The sequence below is a fragment of the Octopus bimaculoides genome, chromosome 8 (assembly GCF_046866305.1).
Source record: "Octopus bimaculoides isolate indiv1 chromosome 8, ASM4686630v1, whole genome shotgun sequence".
Lineage (NCBI taxonomy): Eukaryota > Metazoa > Mollusca > Cephalopoda > Octopoda > Octopodidae > Octopus > Octopus bimaculoides.
In genome coordinates, this window is record NC_142935.1 from 87,266,813 (window position 1) to 87,284,237 (window position 17,425).

The following is a 17,425-nucleotide window of genomic DNA, read 5'->3' on the forward strand; positions in this document are numbered from 1 at the left end:
CTAATTTACATTATAACTTACATTGTTTTGGTTCCAAAAAAACAATTAAAACATTATATGTATGTATGTATGTATGTATGTATATATGTATAGGAGAATTCACGAAAAAACAACAGACGAAGACAGGTGGTGTAAACAACAAATGGATGTATTAGTATAACACTCGGGAATAGAGAAAGTCTTTAACATTTCGAGCCTACGCTCTTCAACAGAAAGGAACACAGAAAGAAACAAGTCTTTCTGTGTTCCTTTCTGTTGAAGAGCGTAGGCTCAAAATGTTAAAGACTTTCTCTATTCCCGAGTGTTATACTAATACATCCATTTGTTGTTTACACCACCTGTCTTCGTCTGTTGTTTTTTCATAAATTCTCCCATACATAGCACACGCTCACGTGGTCGCACCAGCTAATCCTGTCTCTACTCATCACACATGAACTTCTGGACTCTCTACTTTTTTTCATTCTAGATTATTTATTCTGAACTTTGCACTCTCCGGCTGCACCTCTCCTGCTTACGGATTACACTGTACCTATCTACTATATATGTATATATGTATGCATGTATGCATATATGTATATTTGTATATATTTATAAATGCAGATATTCATATATTAATTAATGTACTGAGGCAGTGTGTCTATAAGTAAGTTTGTAAATGATGTACATGTCTTCACAGGTCTAATGTCTATCATATCTAATCGAAATTTATTGACCACTATCACTGTTGTTATTCATTCTAATTTTCCCCCAGGTCTTGACCCTGCTGGACCCTATTTTGAAGGAACTGCTACAAAGGTAAGGCTGGACTCTTCAGATGCTACTTTTGTGGACACAATTCACAGTGATGCACGGAACATTTTGCGTTTAGGTAAGATGTACTTTTCTTTGAGGCACCTACATCACCATCATACACACATGCACATGCACACACACACGCGCACACACACACACACACACACACACACACACACACACACACACACTCACACATATATGCAGATATACACACACTGAGACATTAACTCACAACCACATGGTTGCTTGACTTATAATAAATAATAGCCAAATCAACCTCATATCATATCCTTGTTTATTAAGATTCGTTATGGCAGTCCGTCGGTTACAACAACAAGGGTTCCAGTTAATCTGATCAATGGAACAGCCTGCTTGTGAAATTAATGTGCAAGTGGCTGAGCACTCCACAGACACGTGTACCCTTAACGTAGTTCTTAGGGAGATTCAGCATGACACAGAGTGTGACAAGGCTGGCCCTTTGAATTACAGGCACAACAAAAACAGGAAGAAAGAATGAGTGAAAGTTGTGGTGGAAGAATGCAGCAGGGTTCGCCACCACACCCTGCTGGAGCCTCGTGGAGCTACAGGTGTTTTCACTCAATAAACACTCACAGCACCTGGTCTGGAAATCGAAACAGCGATCCTATGACCGCGAGTCCACTGCCCTTACTGGGTCATTGCGCTTCCACTATTATAAATAAGACTCATTATATCTGAGGAAACAAATGTGATGGTCACAGCTTGAGTGTCTTTGATCATAAATCTGCTTGATTAAAGATGGCCTGGATTTAAACAGCACCACAACCACCACCATCACTACTAACAAAACACGCACACACACACACACACACACACACACGCACACACACATACACACACAATCACACACACACACACACACACACACACACACACGCACGCATGCACATACATTTGGTTTACATTTCCCATTTTTTAGACACAAGGGATTTTGAATAAGTAACTTAAATATTAAAATACTTTCTGAATTTAAAAGAAATAAATTATTGTCTCTGTGACCATAAAATCAAATCTCAGTTCTTCTAAAGCTCTTGGCTTTTATTATTTTCAAATTGTATTCAGAGTGTATTTCATATCATAATCTACCTCAGATATATTTCAGCATCACCCTTGTTTCTGACATTGTGGTCATCATAGTGGTCGGTGTTACTATCATCATCATTATCTGTAGAAAAGGTGATGTTAACCTGTTCATGTGAGAGTTGCCATCATCATCATCCTCATCCCTATCATCATCATCCTCATCCCTATCATCATCATCATCATCATCACCGTCGTCATCGTCTTTGTCGTCGTCATCGTCTTCGTCGTCGTCATCGTCTTCGTCGTCGTCGTCGTCGTCGTCGTCGTCATCATCATCATCATCATCATCATCATCATCATCATCATCATCATCATCATTGATGTCTGTTCTTCCAAACCTGGTCCAAGTAGTGAGTTAGTATTTCCAGTTTCTATCTTCCGAAATGTACCAGGGAACTACATCTCTCTCATCTATTCTATTCTTGGCATGGTTTCTGTGGTTAGATACCCATCATGTCCCCAACAACTTTTAAAATGTACCTGGTGAATTTTATCACAGCATCAGCCCTAGAGGGGTTGTTGAATCCTCAGTAACTCTGAAAAGACCATTTAACTCTAAGTTGTCCCCTTTCATTCACCAACAACTTTATAGAATGTTTTGGGTGCATTTTGACATAACACCAGCACTAAAAAGAATATTTGCCATAAAGGTACAACACCAACTTTTCAGACACTGACGATCAGGAACCTCTTATAATCACATTTCAGGAATTTCAAATTCCCACGGCCACCAAACTAGTTTACTGGTATCTTGCACAGAGTAGTACATTGCACAGTACAGTATTAATGAACTTTCATCTTTATACTAATGTACAGGTACCAGTATTTCATTTAATTACTTAGGTAAATTTAATAATTGCTTAATTAACGGTGGTGAGCTAGCAGAATCGTCAGCATGCCAGGAAAAATGCTCAGTGGCATTTCATCCGTCATTACATTCTGCATTCAAATCCCACTGAGGTCAACTTTGCCTTTCATCATTTGGGGTTGATAAAATAAATACCAGAGAGAGAGAGAGAGAGAGAGAGAGAGAGAGAGAGAGAGAGAGAGAGAGAGAGAGAGAGGGAGTGAGAGAGAGAGAGAGAGAGAGAGAGGGAGAGAGAGAGAGAGAGAGTAATGATAGTAGAACAAGAGTGAGAGGGTAAAAGAAGAGAGATTATGTTGAGAGAAAGTGGCAGGAATGAGATGGTGGTAAAAGAAGGAGTAATAGACAGTAAAAAACAAACAACATATTGGTTTCAAAGTTTGATACAAGGCTAGTAATTTTGTGGGTGGGATTAAGTTGATTAAATCGACCCCAGTCATAGAATGAAAGGCAAAGTTGATTCTGGCAGCATTTGAATCCAGAGTGTAAAGACAGTTGATATGCAGTTGATATGCCAGCTCACCGCTTTAAATTGGCAACAACATATTGGTAAGGAGATTGACTAAAAACACCACACGAGTGGTATGATAGGGAAAAAACGAAAGGAAAGAGTATTGGAAATCTGTGTGATAGAAGAGGGAGTAATGAGAAGAGATAGAGTGACTGAAAGTAATAAAGATGGGTGATAATAAGAAAAAGACAGAGTGACAAATTGTAACAGAGATAGGGGATAGTAAGAGAGGGTGGTCTGGGGGAGAGGAAGTCATGGTTAGCAGTTCAAATATATTTCATTCAATGTATATATGTTTACTCATTCTGAGTTCAAATTCCGCTGTGGTCGACTTTGCCTTTCATCCTTTCGGGGTCACTAAATTATGTACCAGTTGTGTACTGGGGTTGATCTAATTGATCAATTTCAGGCCTTGAGCCTCCCACAAAATTTTGGGCCTTGTGCCTAGTGTGTACTGCTAACATGTCATCTTATCATATAGTGAAAGCATTATATAATCTCTAGCTGACTAACAAAGAACTAAGACTTCAAATGTGCTATTTGACAATATTGTAAGCTATAAATATTTCACATTTTTATAGTTTTCTGTAATCATTTAATATTTTAGTAAGCTTCAAACATTTCATAAATAATTATATAGTTTACTGTACAAATACCATGTCTTTCAGGTTTTGGTATGCATCAAGCTTGTGGTCATGTAGACTATTTTCCAAATGGAGGAAATCATCAGCCAGGTTGTGCCAAAGATCCTTTTACATTTCTTGCAATTAATGGAATTGAGGGAGGTAAGTAAACTTTAATTTTTATTTGGTAAGAGGTGGAAAACTAAGTGGATTAGGGGCACCCAAAGAGTAGACTCCATTATAATAGTGATATAAAAAACAAAGAGAGGAGACAGTATACCTGTGGACCAAAGACTGGATCATGTACATTAGTGACTGAACAGCAATTAGTTGAGAGGCGCTTCTCTGGATATTGTCCAGGATATCTGTGTGTGTAACAGAGTGTGTAGTAGTGCAGTACTCTATTGTGGGCCTCATAAAGCTTTGTAGAGTGTCAGAAGTTGTTGGGGCTGAAATATTTTCCAATTCTGAAGAGAAAGCTCATTCTCACTACACTAAAGATGTACTTCTACTTGGAGAGATCCTTGGGGGGATGGTGTGGCCTAGCATTTGGTGTAGCTGTGTGTCCTCAAGCTGTGTGCTGCTCCTGTTTAGTGGCGCCGCAGTGTGGTGATGTTTTCATGATAAGTGTATCACTTCAGTTTTTTTTTTGGGGTGGGGTTGTTAAAAGAAACAAAGTTGATATGGATCAACTGAAGAATTCTCTTAAGGTCTCTGTTTATGGAATCAATGCAGGTTTGGTATATGTGTTTATGCTGCATGTGGATGATGTATGGTTGGAATGAGTTAAGAAGGAATGAAAGGTCATGTCATCTGCATTAGAGTAAGTGTAGTTGGATGTAGTTGACGTATAGAAGGAAGAGAGTAGGGAACAGAGCTGATCCCTGATACCCACCAGAGTTGACTGAGTGTAAGATAAAAAGAACTCAGTCAACACATGCCATGATGGTATGATCAGATAGAAAGCTACTGATTCAAGAGCTAAAAGATAGGTGGAGTGTGTAATTGGGAAGTCTTGATATATTTGTATATGAAACAGCCAAAAGCTTTGTTGATGTCTACAGCAACAACACTACTTCCACTGAATTTCTCTGATATGTATTTTTGATTGTTTTTATGGCTGTTTTTTTCCTTTACTATTTTTGTAGGTTTGACCAAATTTGTGGCCTGTGACCATATGAGGGCTGTCCATTACTTTACTGAATCTATCAACAGTAAATGTGGTTTTCTCGGCTTCAAATGTAACACCTATGATGATTTTCAGGTTTGTTTCAAACATGTTTGGGGTGTGTTCGATACATTTTGATATAAATGTTTATATAAATTCAATGCAAGTTTGGTGTATGTCTGGTGCATGTTTAATACAAGTTTGTTATAGTCTTGATGCATGTTTAAAGCATGTTTCATGCATGTTTAATAAAAATTTATTGTAAAATCCTCAAAAAGACTGAAGGTGCTTTTGCATTTCTCAATATAACCATTGCCAGTCAACTATCTGTTTAAAGTTATGTATGGTTATGGTACACTCACACTTACAGTATCTCCAGTCTGGGATCCCATCTTGTTTGGAATTTCAATCTACCAGAAGATCTCCAGAGATGTGCAACCAGACAGTTGCCTACCATAAGTTACTTACCATATTTTTAACATCTCGTGTAGTTAAGTTGACAGAAGTCCACAAGATTATCTACCCTCTTTCCAACAACAACTTTAACCACCTTTTTGAATTCAATAGTTCTACTACCCATGGATGCACTTATAAAATCAAAAAACAGTACAGCACCCATACTCCCCAAAACATTTTTTCAAGTTTAGAACTGTTGAAGCATGGAGTAAACTACCTATATTGGTCGTCAGCTGTTAAGACACTATATTCTTCAAAAATTCCATGCTTCCTGAAATTCACCAACACCACTCCTGGCATGCCTTTCTACCCTTTGCTCTTTATGGCTCTTTTACTGTTTAGTTTTCTGTCTTTTTGTGCTTTATCCTGTGTAACATGCATGTATTTTTGGTTATCATTGCTGTCTTTTATTACTTGACTTATATGTCTGTTTTTTCTCCTCTCTTTTACTCTTTTCTGACAAGTTGTAGTGCACCTGAGTATAGTATACAATAAGCTGATTATTTTATCTGAAAGTATGTCAGCACAAGTTTCATATACATTTAATATGTTGTTGTTGTTGACACTCCATTGCTTACGACGTCGAGGGTTCTAGTTGATCCAATCAACGGAACAGCCTGCTCGTGAAATTAACGTGCAAGTGGCTGAGCACTCCACAGATATGGGTACCCTTAACGTAGTTCTCGGAGATATTCAGTGTGACACAGTGTGACAAGGCTGACCCTTTGAATTACAGGCACAACAGAAACAGGAAGTAATAGTGAGAGAAAGTTGTGGTGAAAGAGTACAGCAGGGTTCACCACCATCCCCTGCCAGAGCCTCGTGGAGCTTTAGGTGTTTTTGCTCAATAAACACTCACAACGCCCAGTCTGGGAATTGAAACCGCTATCCTATTATGACCGCAAGTCCACTGCCCTAACCACTGGGCCATTGCGCCTCCACACATTTAATATATGCATGATGCATTTTGAATCATGCTTCATACAAGATTAATATATATACATATATGATGCATGTGTAGTGAGTCCAGAAAATTATTTTGGTTGTTGCGCCATAGTACAGGTGTGCTATGGTATATGCCAGCCAATCAGGGCTTGGTGCATATGAATTCTAGAAGCAGTTCTCTGTCCATGAAGAGAAGCAGGAGTTCTAGGCGGTTGGTGAAAAGATGGCAGACTAGCAACATTCCTTTTTCAACATGGAACAGCTCTTGGTTTTCCCCCACCAACTTTGTGCAGCTAACTCTGAGTTATATCGGCTCTTGTCTTGTCACCTCTTGAACAGCCTATTTCATTTACGCTAACTTCGCTCAGTGAAATTCTGGATGACATCATCCACAGCTCTGCCTCATAATGAACTGTATAGTTTCATTTAAGCTAGCTCCATTCCTATTAGCTTCTAACGATTTCCAACTGAATCTATTGTTCAAACATAAGTTGTAATGCTTTCTCTAACTCACACACATACAGGCTACACTCTTTTTACTTGTTAGCTCTTGTAATAATTTAATAAATTAAATTATTTGTTTAAAAACTGTCTTCCATTACACATGCTTCTCAAAAGCGCATTTACTGAACTTTTCCATGATCACTTTTATACTTTAAATTAGTGTCCACTCTCACTAAACATGTTTAATTAATCCTTTTTTTTTTACTGTCTTACTTTAAGGAAGAAAGATAGCACCCCTAATCTTTCTCACAGCCTCCAAAGTGGCAGGAAATGACAGAAGATACAAACCTCATTAAATAACCTCAAACCAGCAAACTGGTTTGAATATTTGAAGTAGAGTGGGCTCTGTTAAAGACACTCTACAATCCAGGTAGTTAAGTTGAACAGATTAAGTCTACCATCTATGAACAGGTACAAACCTCAAACTGACCATTCCTGTTAACTGATTCCACTCAGAAGGTAGAAGATCGTCCAGAATGTCATACATTGATACAAAACTCAGATCCATTGTGGTTGCAAACTAAATTTCTCAACTGTACAACCAAACCTGCACCCATTAGTTCCCATTAGTCACAGAGACACTACAAAATGGTCAGGGATACTGTCTTTCCTCTACCTCAGACTGAACCATAAATATTTTTTCAATGTGTATGCTTTTTATTTTGTTTCAAATACTTGTCATTGAGAACAGCTGCCATTTCTTGCTTTTCTCATCCCCTCTTTCTCTCTCCCCCCTCCTCTCATGCACACACACACACACACACACACACACACACACACATGCGCATACACACATGCACATACACACACACATTCACTCTTTATCCTGTCTTATTACTCCAGGCCCAGAAGTGTTCCCCAGTGGTTGGAGCTCATATGGGACTGCATGCTGATCAATATATACCACCAAAGGGAGAAACCAATGTAAAGATGTATTTGGAAACTTCTGATATAGAACCTTTCTGCTGTAAGTTAAATGAAGTCTTCACTTTTTCAACATTTCACTGAAATTCTGAAGATATTGTGTATGTCTACCACCATTCTTTGTAACAATCAGTTGTTTAGTATGGAGAAGTGCAGGGCATGTGGACAGTATAGGACAGCCACTTCAATGGGGAATATAACTAGTTTTTGTAGCTATAATCAATATTGATGATTATAACTAGTACTGGCAACCAAAATTATTATTCAAGTTATAATTAATACTGGTTTCAAATTTTGGCTCAAGGCCAGCAATTTTAGGGGAGCAGAATAAGTCAATTACATCAGCTCCAGACCTTAGCTGGTTCTTGTTTTATCGATTCTGAAAGGATGGAAGGTGAAGATGATCTCGGCAGAATTTGAACTCAAAACAGAAAGATGGGCAAATTGTGGCTTAGTATTTTGCTTGGCATGCTAACAATTCTACCAGCTTGCCACCCTAGAGCTATAATTAATATTGGTGGCCATAATTAGCATTAGTGGCTATAATTAGTATTTGTGGATATAATTAGAACTGATGACTGTAATTAATATTGGTGGATATAATTAGTATTAATAGATACAATTTGTATTAGGGGCTATGATTAGTATTGGCAGCTGTAATTAGTATTAGTAGCTATAGTCAGTATTAATAAGTATAATAATTATTGTACAAAACATATCCAAATGACTACATATGTAAATAAATATATTTATTCATACACGTATGTGCATAGTAATGACAATATACTTCACATATTGGAAAGTATAATAGTCAATAATACAAAATATATTCAAATACTAATGTTAATATAGAGGTACATATAGGTAGATAGTATCTCACTTTCTTCCTGTGTTTACTGGTTATAAAATAGTAATGATTTATTTTATGGAAATAATAATAATAATAATAATAACAACAATAATAATAATAATAATAATAATAATAATAATAATAATAATAATAATAATAATTGTAACAATGCGATTGAAACTATAGACCACCTAATCTCAGGGTGTAGAGTCTTAGCACCTGTAGAATATAAAGTAAGACATGACAGAGTTGGCCAGTATTTACACTGGACAATATGTCAGCATTATAAAATCAAAACCGCTGACAAATGGTATAAACACCATCCTGAAGCTGTGACTGAGGGAGAAAATGTATCGATTCTCTGGGACTTCCCCGTACATACCGACAAGACTATAAAAGCTAATAAACCGGATATTATTATAAAAGATCAGACAAAGAAGACGTGTTTATTAATTGACATGAGTATTCCCTCTGATCATAATATAGCGGCGAAAGAATTTGACAAGATCAGTAAATATAAAGACTTGCTAATAGAAATTGAAAAAATGTGGCACCTCAAGGCGACTACCATACCAGTGATTGTAGGATCTCTAGGAATGATAAAAAAAAGGTACTGAAACCTATTTGAAAATGATACCAGGCTTACCATCCCTACAGGAAGTGCAAAAAATCGTGCTAACTGGAACGACTCATGTACTGAAAAGAGCATTATCGCTGTGAAAACAACATCCATTCATGAATTTTTTTTTGTTTTTTCTTAAATACATGTTTTACCTGTGAATTTGCGTGTGTAAACTGGGAATGCATACAATGAGTTTCTCTGCCCTAGGTGTACGGAAAAGACTCGGCGAGAAATGGAAGAAAATTTGAAGAAAGAAGAAAAATAACATGATAATAATAATAATAATAATAATAATAAATGCCCTGATGCAGTACCAGGCAGTGACCATCATGGTTTCTGATCTTAATTGATTGGAAGTGTTATCATGTACATTGTTTTGTCTTGGTATAAAAAGATGGGCTACAGCAAATATTCTGCTCAATACCACAGATTTGCTTGTCAGTTGTTTGACCTTGACCAGTTGAGCATGTCCCTTGGCGGCTGACGATATGTGCATCTCTCATCATGAGCAGATACAGTGGGGGAGCATCATAGCCATGTGTTGTGAGGAATTCTTTGGGGTTTGAATAATTCACCTTTGGAAACATGGGTGTTTTGCTCAACATCCTTAAACAACCCTTATTCAGGGACCTTTTCAGCGGGATGGGCTACTCAACCTGAAGAAAATTCTATTTGGGCTCCACCTGCGAGGTCATGCGCTGTTTACCTTGATATGAGATCACCATGTCGCACACATATGGTTGTGATGCATGTGCCTGGTGTACCCTTATCAGACGGGTAGTCATGATGGGTATAATGGGCTTCGTATATTTTACCCCAGTGTCACTTTGATGGCATGCACTGCTCTCTCACTCAATAATAATAATAATAATAATAATAATAATAATAATAATAATAATAATAAATACAACCCCCTTAAGTACAAAATAGCCTGGCTATGGAAAATAAAGAAGGTGAAGATAGTGCTAATTATTGTTGGGTTCTTGGGAACAGTATCAGAAGGCATCAAGAGGAATATAAAGGAAATTGGGATAGAGTGCCCAGTAGAACTGTTAAAGAGTGGGCAAAACCGTTGCCCATATCACAAACGAATGCTGTAGACTTGCCCAAAATCCCAACAAGTTGTGGTGATATAATAAATTAGCAAAAGTGCTACATTGGAAACTGTTCAAAAAGTGAGGGCTAGAAAGAGGCAAGACATAATATGAGCACAAACCACAGAGAGTGGTGGAGTCAGAGACTTGCAAAATCCTCTGGGATTTCCCAATTCAAACAGATATGCTATATAGTTGATGTTGTGTGTCCCTTAGATCCATGAATAGTCAAGAAGGAAGGCAAAAAGTAAATATATACAACCCTCTTAACTACAAAACAGACTGGCTATGGAAAATGAAGAAGGTGAAGATAGTGCCAATTATTGTTGGGTTCTTGAGGACAGTATCAGAAAGCATCAAGAGGAATATAAAGGAAACTGGAATCGGGTGCCCAGTAGAACTGTTACAAAAGGTTTGTCTCCTTCGTACGGCCAGAATAATCAGGAAAGTAATAGACAGTTGAAAAGCATGGTACTGTAGGCTGCAAGCCCACCACACATGCAAGAATCCATGAGTTCAAACAAAACCTGAGATAAAAAGAAATTATAATGATAATAATAATAATTAATAATAATAATAATAATAATAATAATAATCAGTTATTAGTTGATAAAATGATAATTAGAAATCATAGATGCAGATTAATGGAACTGATTACAAAAAACATGACATGGTACCACACAGATGTTTGAAAAAGCAAAAAACGGAGAAAATGCTTAATGAAAGTACGAAACATTGGAATACTGAATTAATCAGAGGAAAACAAAGACTCAGAAAAGTGAACATCAGATGTGGAATGTTCCAAGGTGATAGCTTACCTCTGTTACTATTTATATTGGGCATCACACACTCACTATGATACTACGGAAAGTTCAAATAGCTTACGATTTGGGAAAAGGAAATGGTCAGAAAAATCATCTCCTTTTCATGGATGATAAAAGAGTTTATGTAAAAAATTTAAAAAACTGCTTGAAAGGCTTGTACATACTATTTGCATTTTCTCAAATGATGTAGGTATGGAACTTGGGATAGAAAAGTGTGCTGTGTTGAAAATGAAACAAGGAAGATTTAAAAGAAGCCAGGGGAATTGAAATTTCAAACGGGCAAACAATGAGAGCAGTTGAGAAAGGGCAGTGGTATAAGTACTTGAGAATACTGGAAGCAGATGAAAAAAAAAAAAAAAAAATGAAAAAATGAAACAAATTACCAGTTAGGAGTACACAAGGAGAGTAAGAAAATTATTGCAGTCAAAACTGAATCCAAAAAATCTTATCGAAGCAATAAATTCAAGAGCAGTACCCTTAATCATATATGGAGCTGGAATTATAGACTACACCAAAAACGATATAAAAATTAGAAAGTTGTTGACAATGTATGGAGCCCATCATCTGAAAGCTGGTATCAACTGGCTGTATTTGAGGAGAGACTAGGGTGGAAGAAGCTTAATAGCAGTAGAAGAATGTGTACAGATGGAAAGAAAAAGCCTAGTAGATTATTTACTGAGCAGCACAGAAAAACTACTAAAGACAGTGAATAAAGAACAGGTGATCAATCGTGTAGTAACAGAAAAGGACAAGAATGATATACAAAGAGAGTGTGTTAGGCAGATTGATGAGAAACCTCTGCATGGCCAATTTTGGAGAGCCACTGAAGACATATATGGAACAAATCCTGGTCTTGGTTAAAAAAGGGGCAATTAAAACAAAAAGAAACAGAGACCTTAATTGTAGCAGCTTAAGATCAAGTGATAAAAACAAACAACTTGAGAAAAAATATATATCGAGAGAATGTATCAGAAAAATCTAGAGTCTGTGAAACTTGGAATGAGACAGTGGCACACATTGTGGAAGAATGCCCCAAGCTGGCACAAGAAGAATATAAAAAATGGAGGTATGACCAGGTGGTAAAAGTTTTACACTGGAAACTTTGCCAGAAATGGGGATTTGAAGCTGGAAATTCATGGTACAATTATCGAGTCGAAAGAGTACTGGAATTGGAGAAATGTAAGATTTTGTGGGACTTTCCTATTCAAATGAACAAGAAGTTAAAAGATAATAGACAAGATAAGAAGCAAAGTTGTTTACTAACCAACCCGTCATTACAAATTAAGAAATTGTGGTGGGGACGGGGGTGGGATTAAAATTTTGAAAACATGATTTCATATTAACCTCCTTTTATACAATGAAACAATACATAGTTTGTGATCCTTCTTAAGAACAGAAAGCACTTTTTTTTTTTTTTAATACATATTTTACCTGTGAATTTGCGTGTGTAAACTGGGAATGCATACAATGATCTTCTCTGCCCTAGGTGTACGGAAAACACTCAGCAAGAAATGGAAGAAAATTTGAAGAAAAAAAAACAACATAATAATAATAATAGTTGTATAAAATACATTCAAATAATGACTTATGTTTATTTGTGATTGTTTCGAGAAATGTTTTTTCACTTAATGTAACTGAGTTGGCGATCATGTGTACATATCATATGTAACCAATCATTTCATGCATCTCATGAATTTAGTTCATATACATATATATGCATTCATTCAGTTATAGTGCACCTGAGTATCATATACAATAAGCTCAATACTATTATTATGAAATGCTGTGCCATGGCTGGAAAATTCATAATATAAAAAAGCAGTTTATTTATGTAAATGTTCTGTGCTACATTTACTGCCAATCTTTTCTACTATGTTTATGTACATCATCTTTTAATGTCCATCTTCCATGCTGACAGAGGTTGGCCATTTGGTAGTATCTGACAAGTCAGAAGCCTATATCATGGTCCAATGTCTGCTTTGGCATGGTTTCTACAGCTGAATGCCTTTCCTAATGCCAATGACTTTATATAGTATACTAAGTGCTTTTTACACGACATCAGCACTAGTGAGGTCACTGTTCAGTTTGCAATACTAAGTTTACAAACTGTAAATTGTTTTTCATTTAGGCACAAGGCCGGCAGTTTGGGAGGAAGGGGATTAGTCAGTTACATTGGCTGGTTCTTTATTTTATCAATCTCAAAACAATGAACGGCAAAGTTGACTTTTGGGTATCTGAACTCAACACAGAAGAAATACCACATGGCATTTTCTTCAATACTCTAAAAATTCTACCAATCTACAAGCCTTTTGTCATATATTATATATTATATTATAAATTAATAACAACCATAATAACATCTTACATTTTCTCTTTTTGCTTTATTTTATAGTGATGCATTATAAGATCAACTTGCGTCTTGGTGCATCAATTTACCGTGGAAATATAGCAGAAGGAAAACTGTATATCCAGCTTGTGGGTTCTGATTCCAAGACTGATGTAATACAGATTACTGATGAGTAAATATTCAAATACATACATACACATATGCATATGTACATGCATACATACATAGACACACACACACACACATGTGGCGCGCACACACACACATATATATGTGTCTAAAAATCCACAAGTCATAAAAATACAGGCACTCATATATTGGTTAACAGACCTCACACTATACCATTTCTTTTAGTTTTTTCTGATGGTTAACAGGCTTTTCTCAACTCCTGATATGAAACTGATTGGTAAATCGGTTGATATGAGAATATAATATTGTGTTTTATTGTTGATAATACTGAATCACACACACGCACAAACACTGACTCAAGCTTACTGACTCAAGCTACTGGAAATCCTACTCCAGCTCTTCCTATCAGGGTTCAAAACTTCAGGGTGGTTATCTTTAATGAATGCACAATAAAAGGTAGGTCTGGTGAAATTGAGGAAATACTCCAATGTGGATGAGTAGATGTGTGCTGTATACAAGTGTTAAGATGGAGGGGAGCCTCAACCAGGCTCTTCACAGACAAGAAACAGGCAGATAACTTCTTCTGGATATATAAGAGTGTATGGGTGGTGTTGGTATTCTATTTAAAAAAAAAAGTGGGGTAGATAAGGTAATTGAGGCCATCAGAGTATGTGACAGAACTATTAAATTTGGACTCATCATAGGTAATACTTCAGTGACAATTATCTCCACATATGCATCATATTCAGGGTTGGCAGATGAATAGGAGTACTTTTATGAGGTCCTTCTGTAGACTTCCTTAATAACAGACAATGGCAACTTCATTATCAGAGCTGTTGATTTTACTGGGCATGTTGGACCACAGTTATGGCTTTACTGGAGTATGTGGTGGTTTCAATAAAAGTAAAATAATTAAGGAAGGACTGAGACTTCTGAAGTTCTGTGATACAAATAATCTCATAATCTGCAACACAAACTTCAGGAAATCACTTAAGCCTCGAATTACTTATCAATCAGGTGAGCACTCAAGCCAGAGTGATTTTATTCTCACCAGGAAATGGGATAGGTAGATGATTGCAAAATCTTTCCCAAATAAAGAACGAACTACTCAACATAGATTAATGGTGAATGGCTTCAAAATAAGAGCTACTCTAACACAGACAAAACAAAAAAAAAAAAAGATTCAGAAAAGCAAGACCTGGTAGTTGAAAGAATTCTCTGTTGGACACAGATTGAGAGGTGTTAATTGGCACTTATGACTGTTGGGAGAAGGAGACAGAGACATAACTTGAAGCTAAAATTTACTGTATTATGGAACAATCTGCTGCAGGCTACAGGCCAAACTTGTGGCTGGTGCAAAGACATAGCCAAATGCAAGGTCATATGGTGATGGAACAGTATTGTACATAACAGCAAAGAAATAGGTTTGGAAGGACTGGAAGAAAGGGACCATCAGGTAAAAATACCAAATAGCTAAAAATAAAGCTAAACATCAGGTTCTGAAATTATTCAGAACCAGCACTTCAGTTTTTCTCTGCCTGCTTACTTGTCTGACTGCTTGTCTGTCTGTCTGTTTCTCTCTCTGTAAATATCATCCTTGTTGTTGTCATCGTCATCCTCATCATCATATCATCATTTTAACATCCATTTTCTATACTTGTATGGGTCAGATGGAGTATACTGAGGCAGATTTTTTATGGCTGGATGCTCTTCCTATTGCCAGTCCTCAAATGTGTTGAAGTAAAGTAATATTTCTCTATTGCCAGACATGTTTTTGCAGAATATTGGAAATGAATAACATTGCATGCCTGACAGTGATACTCATTTACAATTGTCATGAAATATCAAGACAAGGAGACATAAACATATATACATAAATACACACACACATATATACATACAGCATGGAAAACAGATGTTAAATGATAACGATGATGATGATGATGATGATGATATATTTTAGGAAATTAAATGTTATAGATATATGAACAACTGATAGATACATAGATAGATAGATAAATAGATAGATATCTATCGATAGATAGATAGATAGATAAACTAAATGGATTTTTCTCAGTTTCTATCTACAAAATCCACTCACAAGGCTTTTGTTTTCCCTGAGCTATAATAGAAGACATTTACTCAAGGTGTCATGCCTGTACCTAATGATAATGATACTGCAGCTGCTGCTGATGTGTGTGTGTGTGTGCGTGCACAAGTGGATGCGCACACGTGTATACATACACGCATATAAAGATCTCTGCTATACATTTGAGAGATTCTGATTCAGTCTACTGAAACATTGTCACACATTACTGAATTACAAAAAAACCTAGAATTTGTCAATATACGGATGTGATTTAGTGAGGGAGGTGAAGCAAAGTGTAGATTACGAGGAACAATAGATTTAACACTGTTACAACCCATATATGGAAAGTAGAAGTAAAAAAATGTCTGCAAGGATTGGATAAGTTAAATTTAATTTGTAGGTAGGGACAATGTAAAACAACTGACTTGCTTGTTTTCATACAAAAGATGTGATTAAATTGAATAATGGAGGTAGGAGTGAAAAGGCAGGTTACCCATTAAAAGGAAGTAATTATTTTGATGTGTCTGGGGAGAGTCATATTGTCTTAATGCCTTATTATCTAACACACTCACCAGTTCGATTTCCACTCATTTATTATTTATGTATATTTTTCTTCCAAAATTTTCTTAGCTTCTGCAACCTTGTCGATGTATGTTGAGTCAACAAGGTAGCAAAAGCAACAAAACTTTGGAAGAAAAAAATATAAATAATAAATGAGTGGTAATTGAACCGGTGAGTGTGTTAGATAATAAGGCATTAACGCAATATAACTCTCCCCCAGACAACAAAATTTGCTTCAACACATAAATTCACATAAAGAGTCTTGCAAATAAGATACAAAAATGAAGGGAAGTAATTAAATTACATTTTTGGGACTAATGATATTGAATTTTAAGTTGAATCTATTTAAAATAATTAATTATATAAAAACAGAAAGGTAAACATAATTAACTATTTATAAACAGGAAGATAAAAATAAGTCAAAACTAAATAATTAAATAAATTGGTGGATTAAAAAGTAACTTCATTTTTATTATTGTCTTTAAATAATTAAGAGTCTGGTGTCAGTTAGCTAAGGATAATTGTTTAATGATTAAATTCAAGTAAGTTTCATCCATTAGTATTTAAACAGGCCATATCTGGCCCAAATATTCTACATGTTTTATGTTCAAACCCTACTAAAACGTAATAATTGCCTCATTAAAATCTCAAAGCTACAAGATAGTGCAAGATTAATTCAAAATATAGGTGCAGGCATGGCTGTGTGGTAAGAAGCTTGCTTCCCAACCACATGGTTCCGGGTTCAATCCCACTGTGTGGCAACTTGGGCAAGTGTCTTCTACTATAGCATCGGGCTGACCAAAGTGTTGTGAGTGGATTTAGTAGACGGAAACTGAAAGAAGCCTGTTGTATATATATCTATGTGTGTTTGTGTCCGTGTTTGTCCTTCACTCGACAACTGGTGTTGGTGTGTTTACCTCACCATAACTTAGTGGTTCAGCAAAAAAGACAGATAAAATAAGTACTATGCTTTAAAGGGTTAATCCCTTTAAAGTG

At 36.2% G+C, this 17,425-nt stretch overlaps 1 protein-coding gene across 1 annotated transcript in view; it reads left to right on the forward strand.

Moving 5' to 3' along the window:
- LOC106872413 (pancreatic triacylglycerol lipase) overlaps window positions 1–17,425 on the forward strand; it is a 75,770-nt gene that overhangs the window by 54,820 nt on the left and 3,525 nt on the right. Inside the window, exons 5-9 of the mRNA XM_014919409.3 lie at window positions 752–868; window positions 3,962–4,078; window positions 5,065–5,180; window positions 7,833–7,956; window positions 13,696–13,822. Of these exons, the coding sequence (XP_014774895.2) occupies window positions 752–868; window positions 3,962–4,078; window positions 5,065–5,180; window positions 7,833–7,956; window positions 13,696–13,822 (601 nt within the window). The remainder of the gene's footprint in view (window positions 1–751; window positions 869–3,961; window positions 4,079–5,064; window positions 5,181–7,832; window positions 7,957–13,695; window positions 13,823–17,425) is intronic.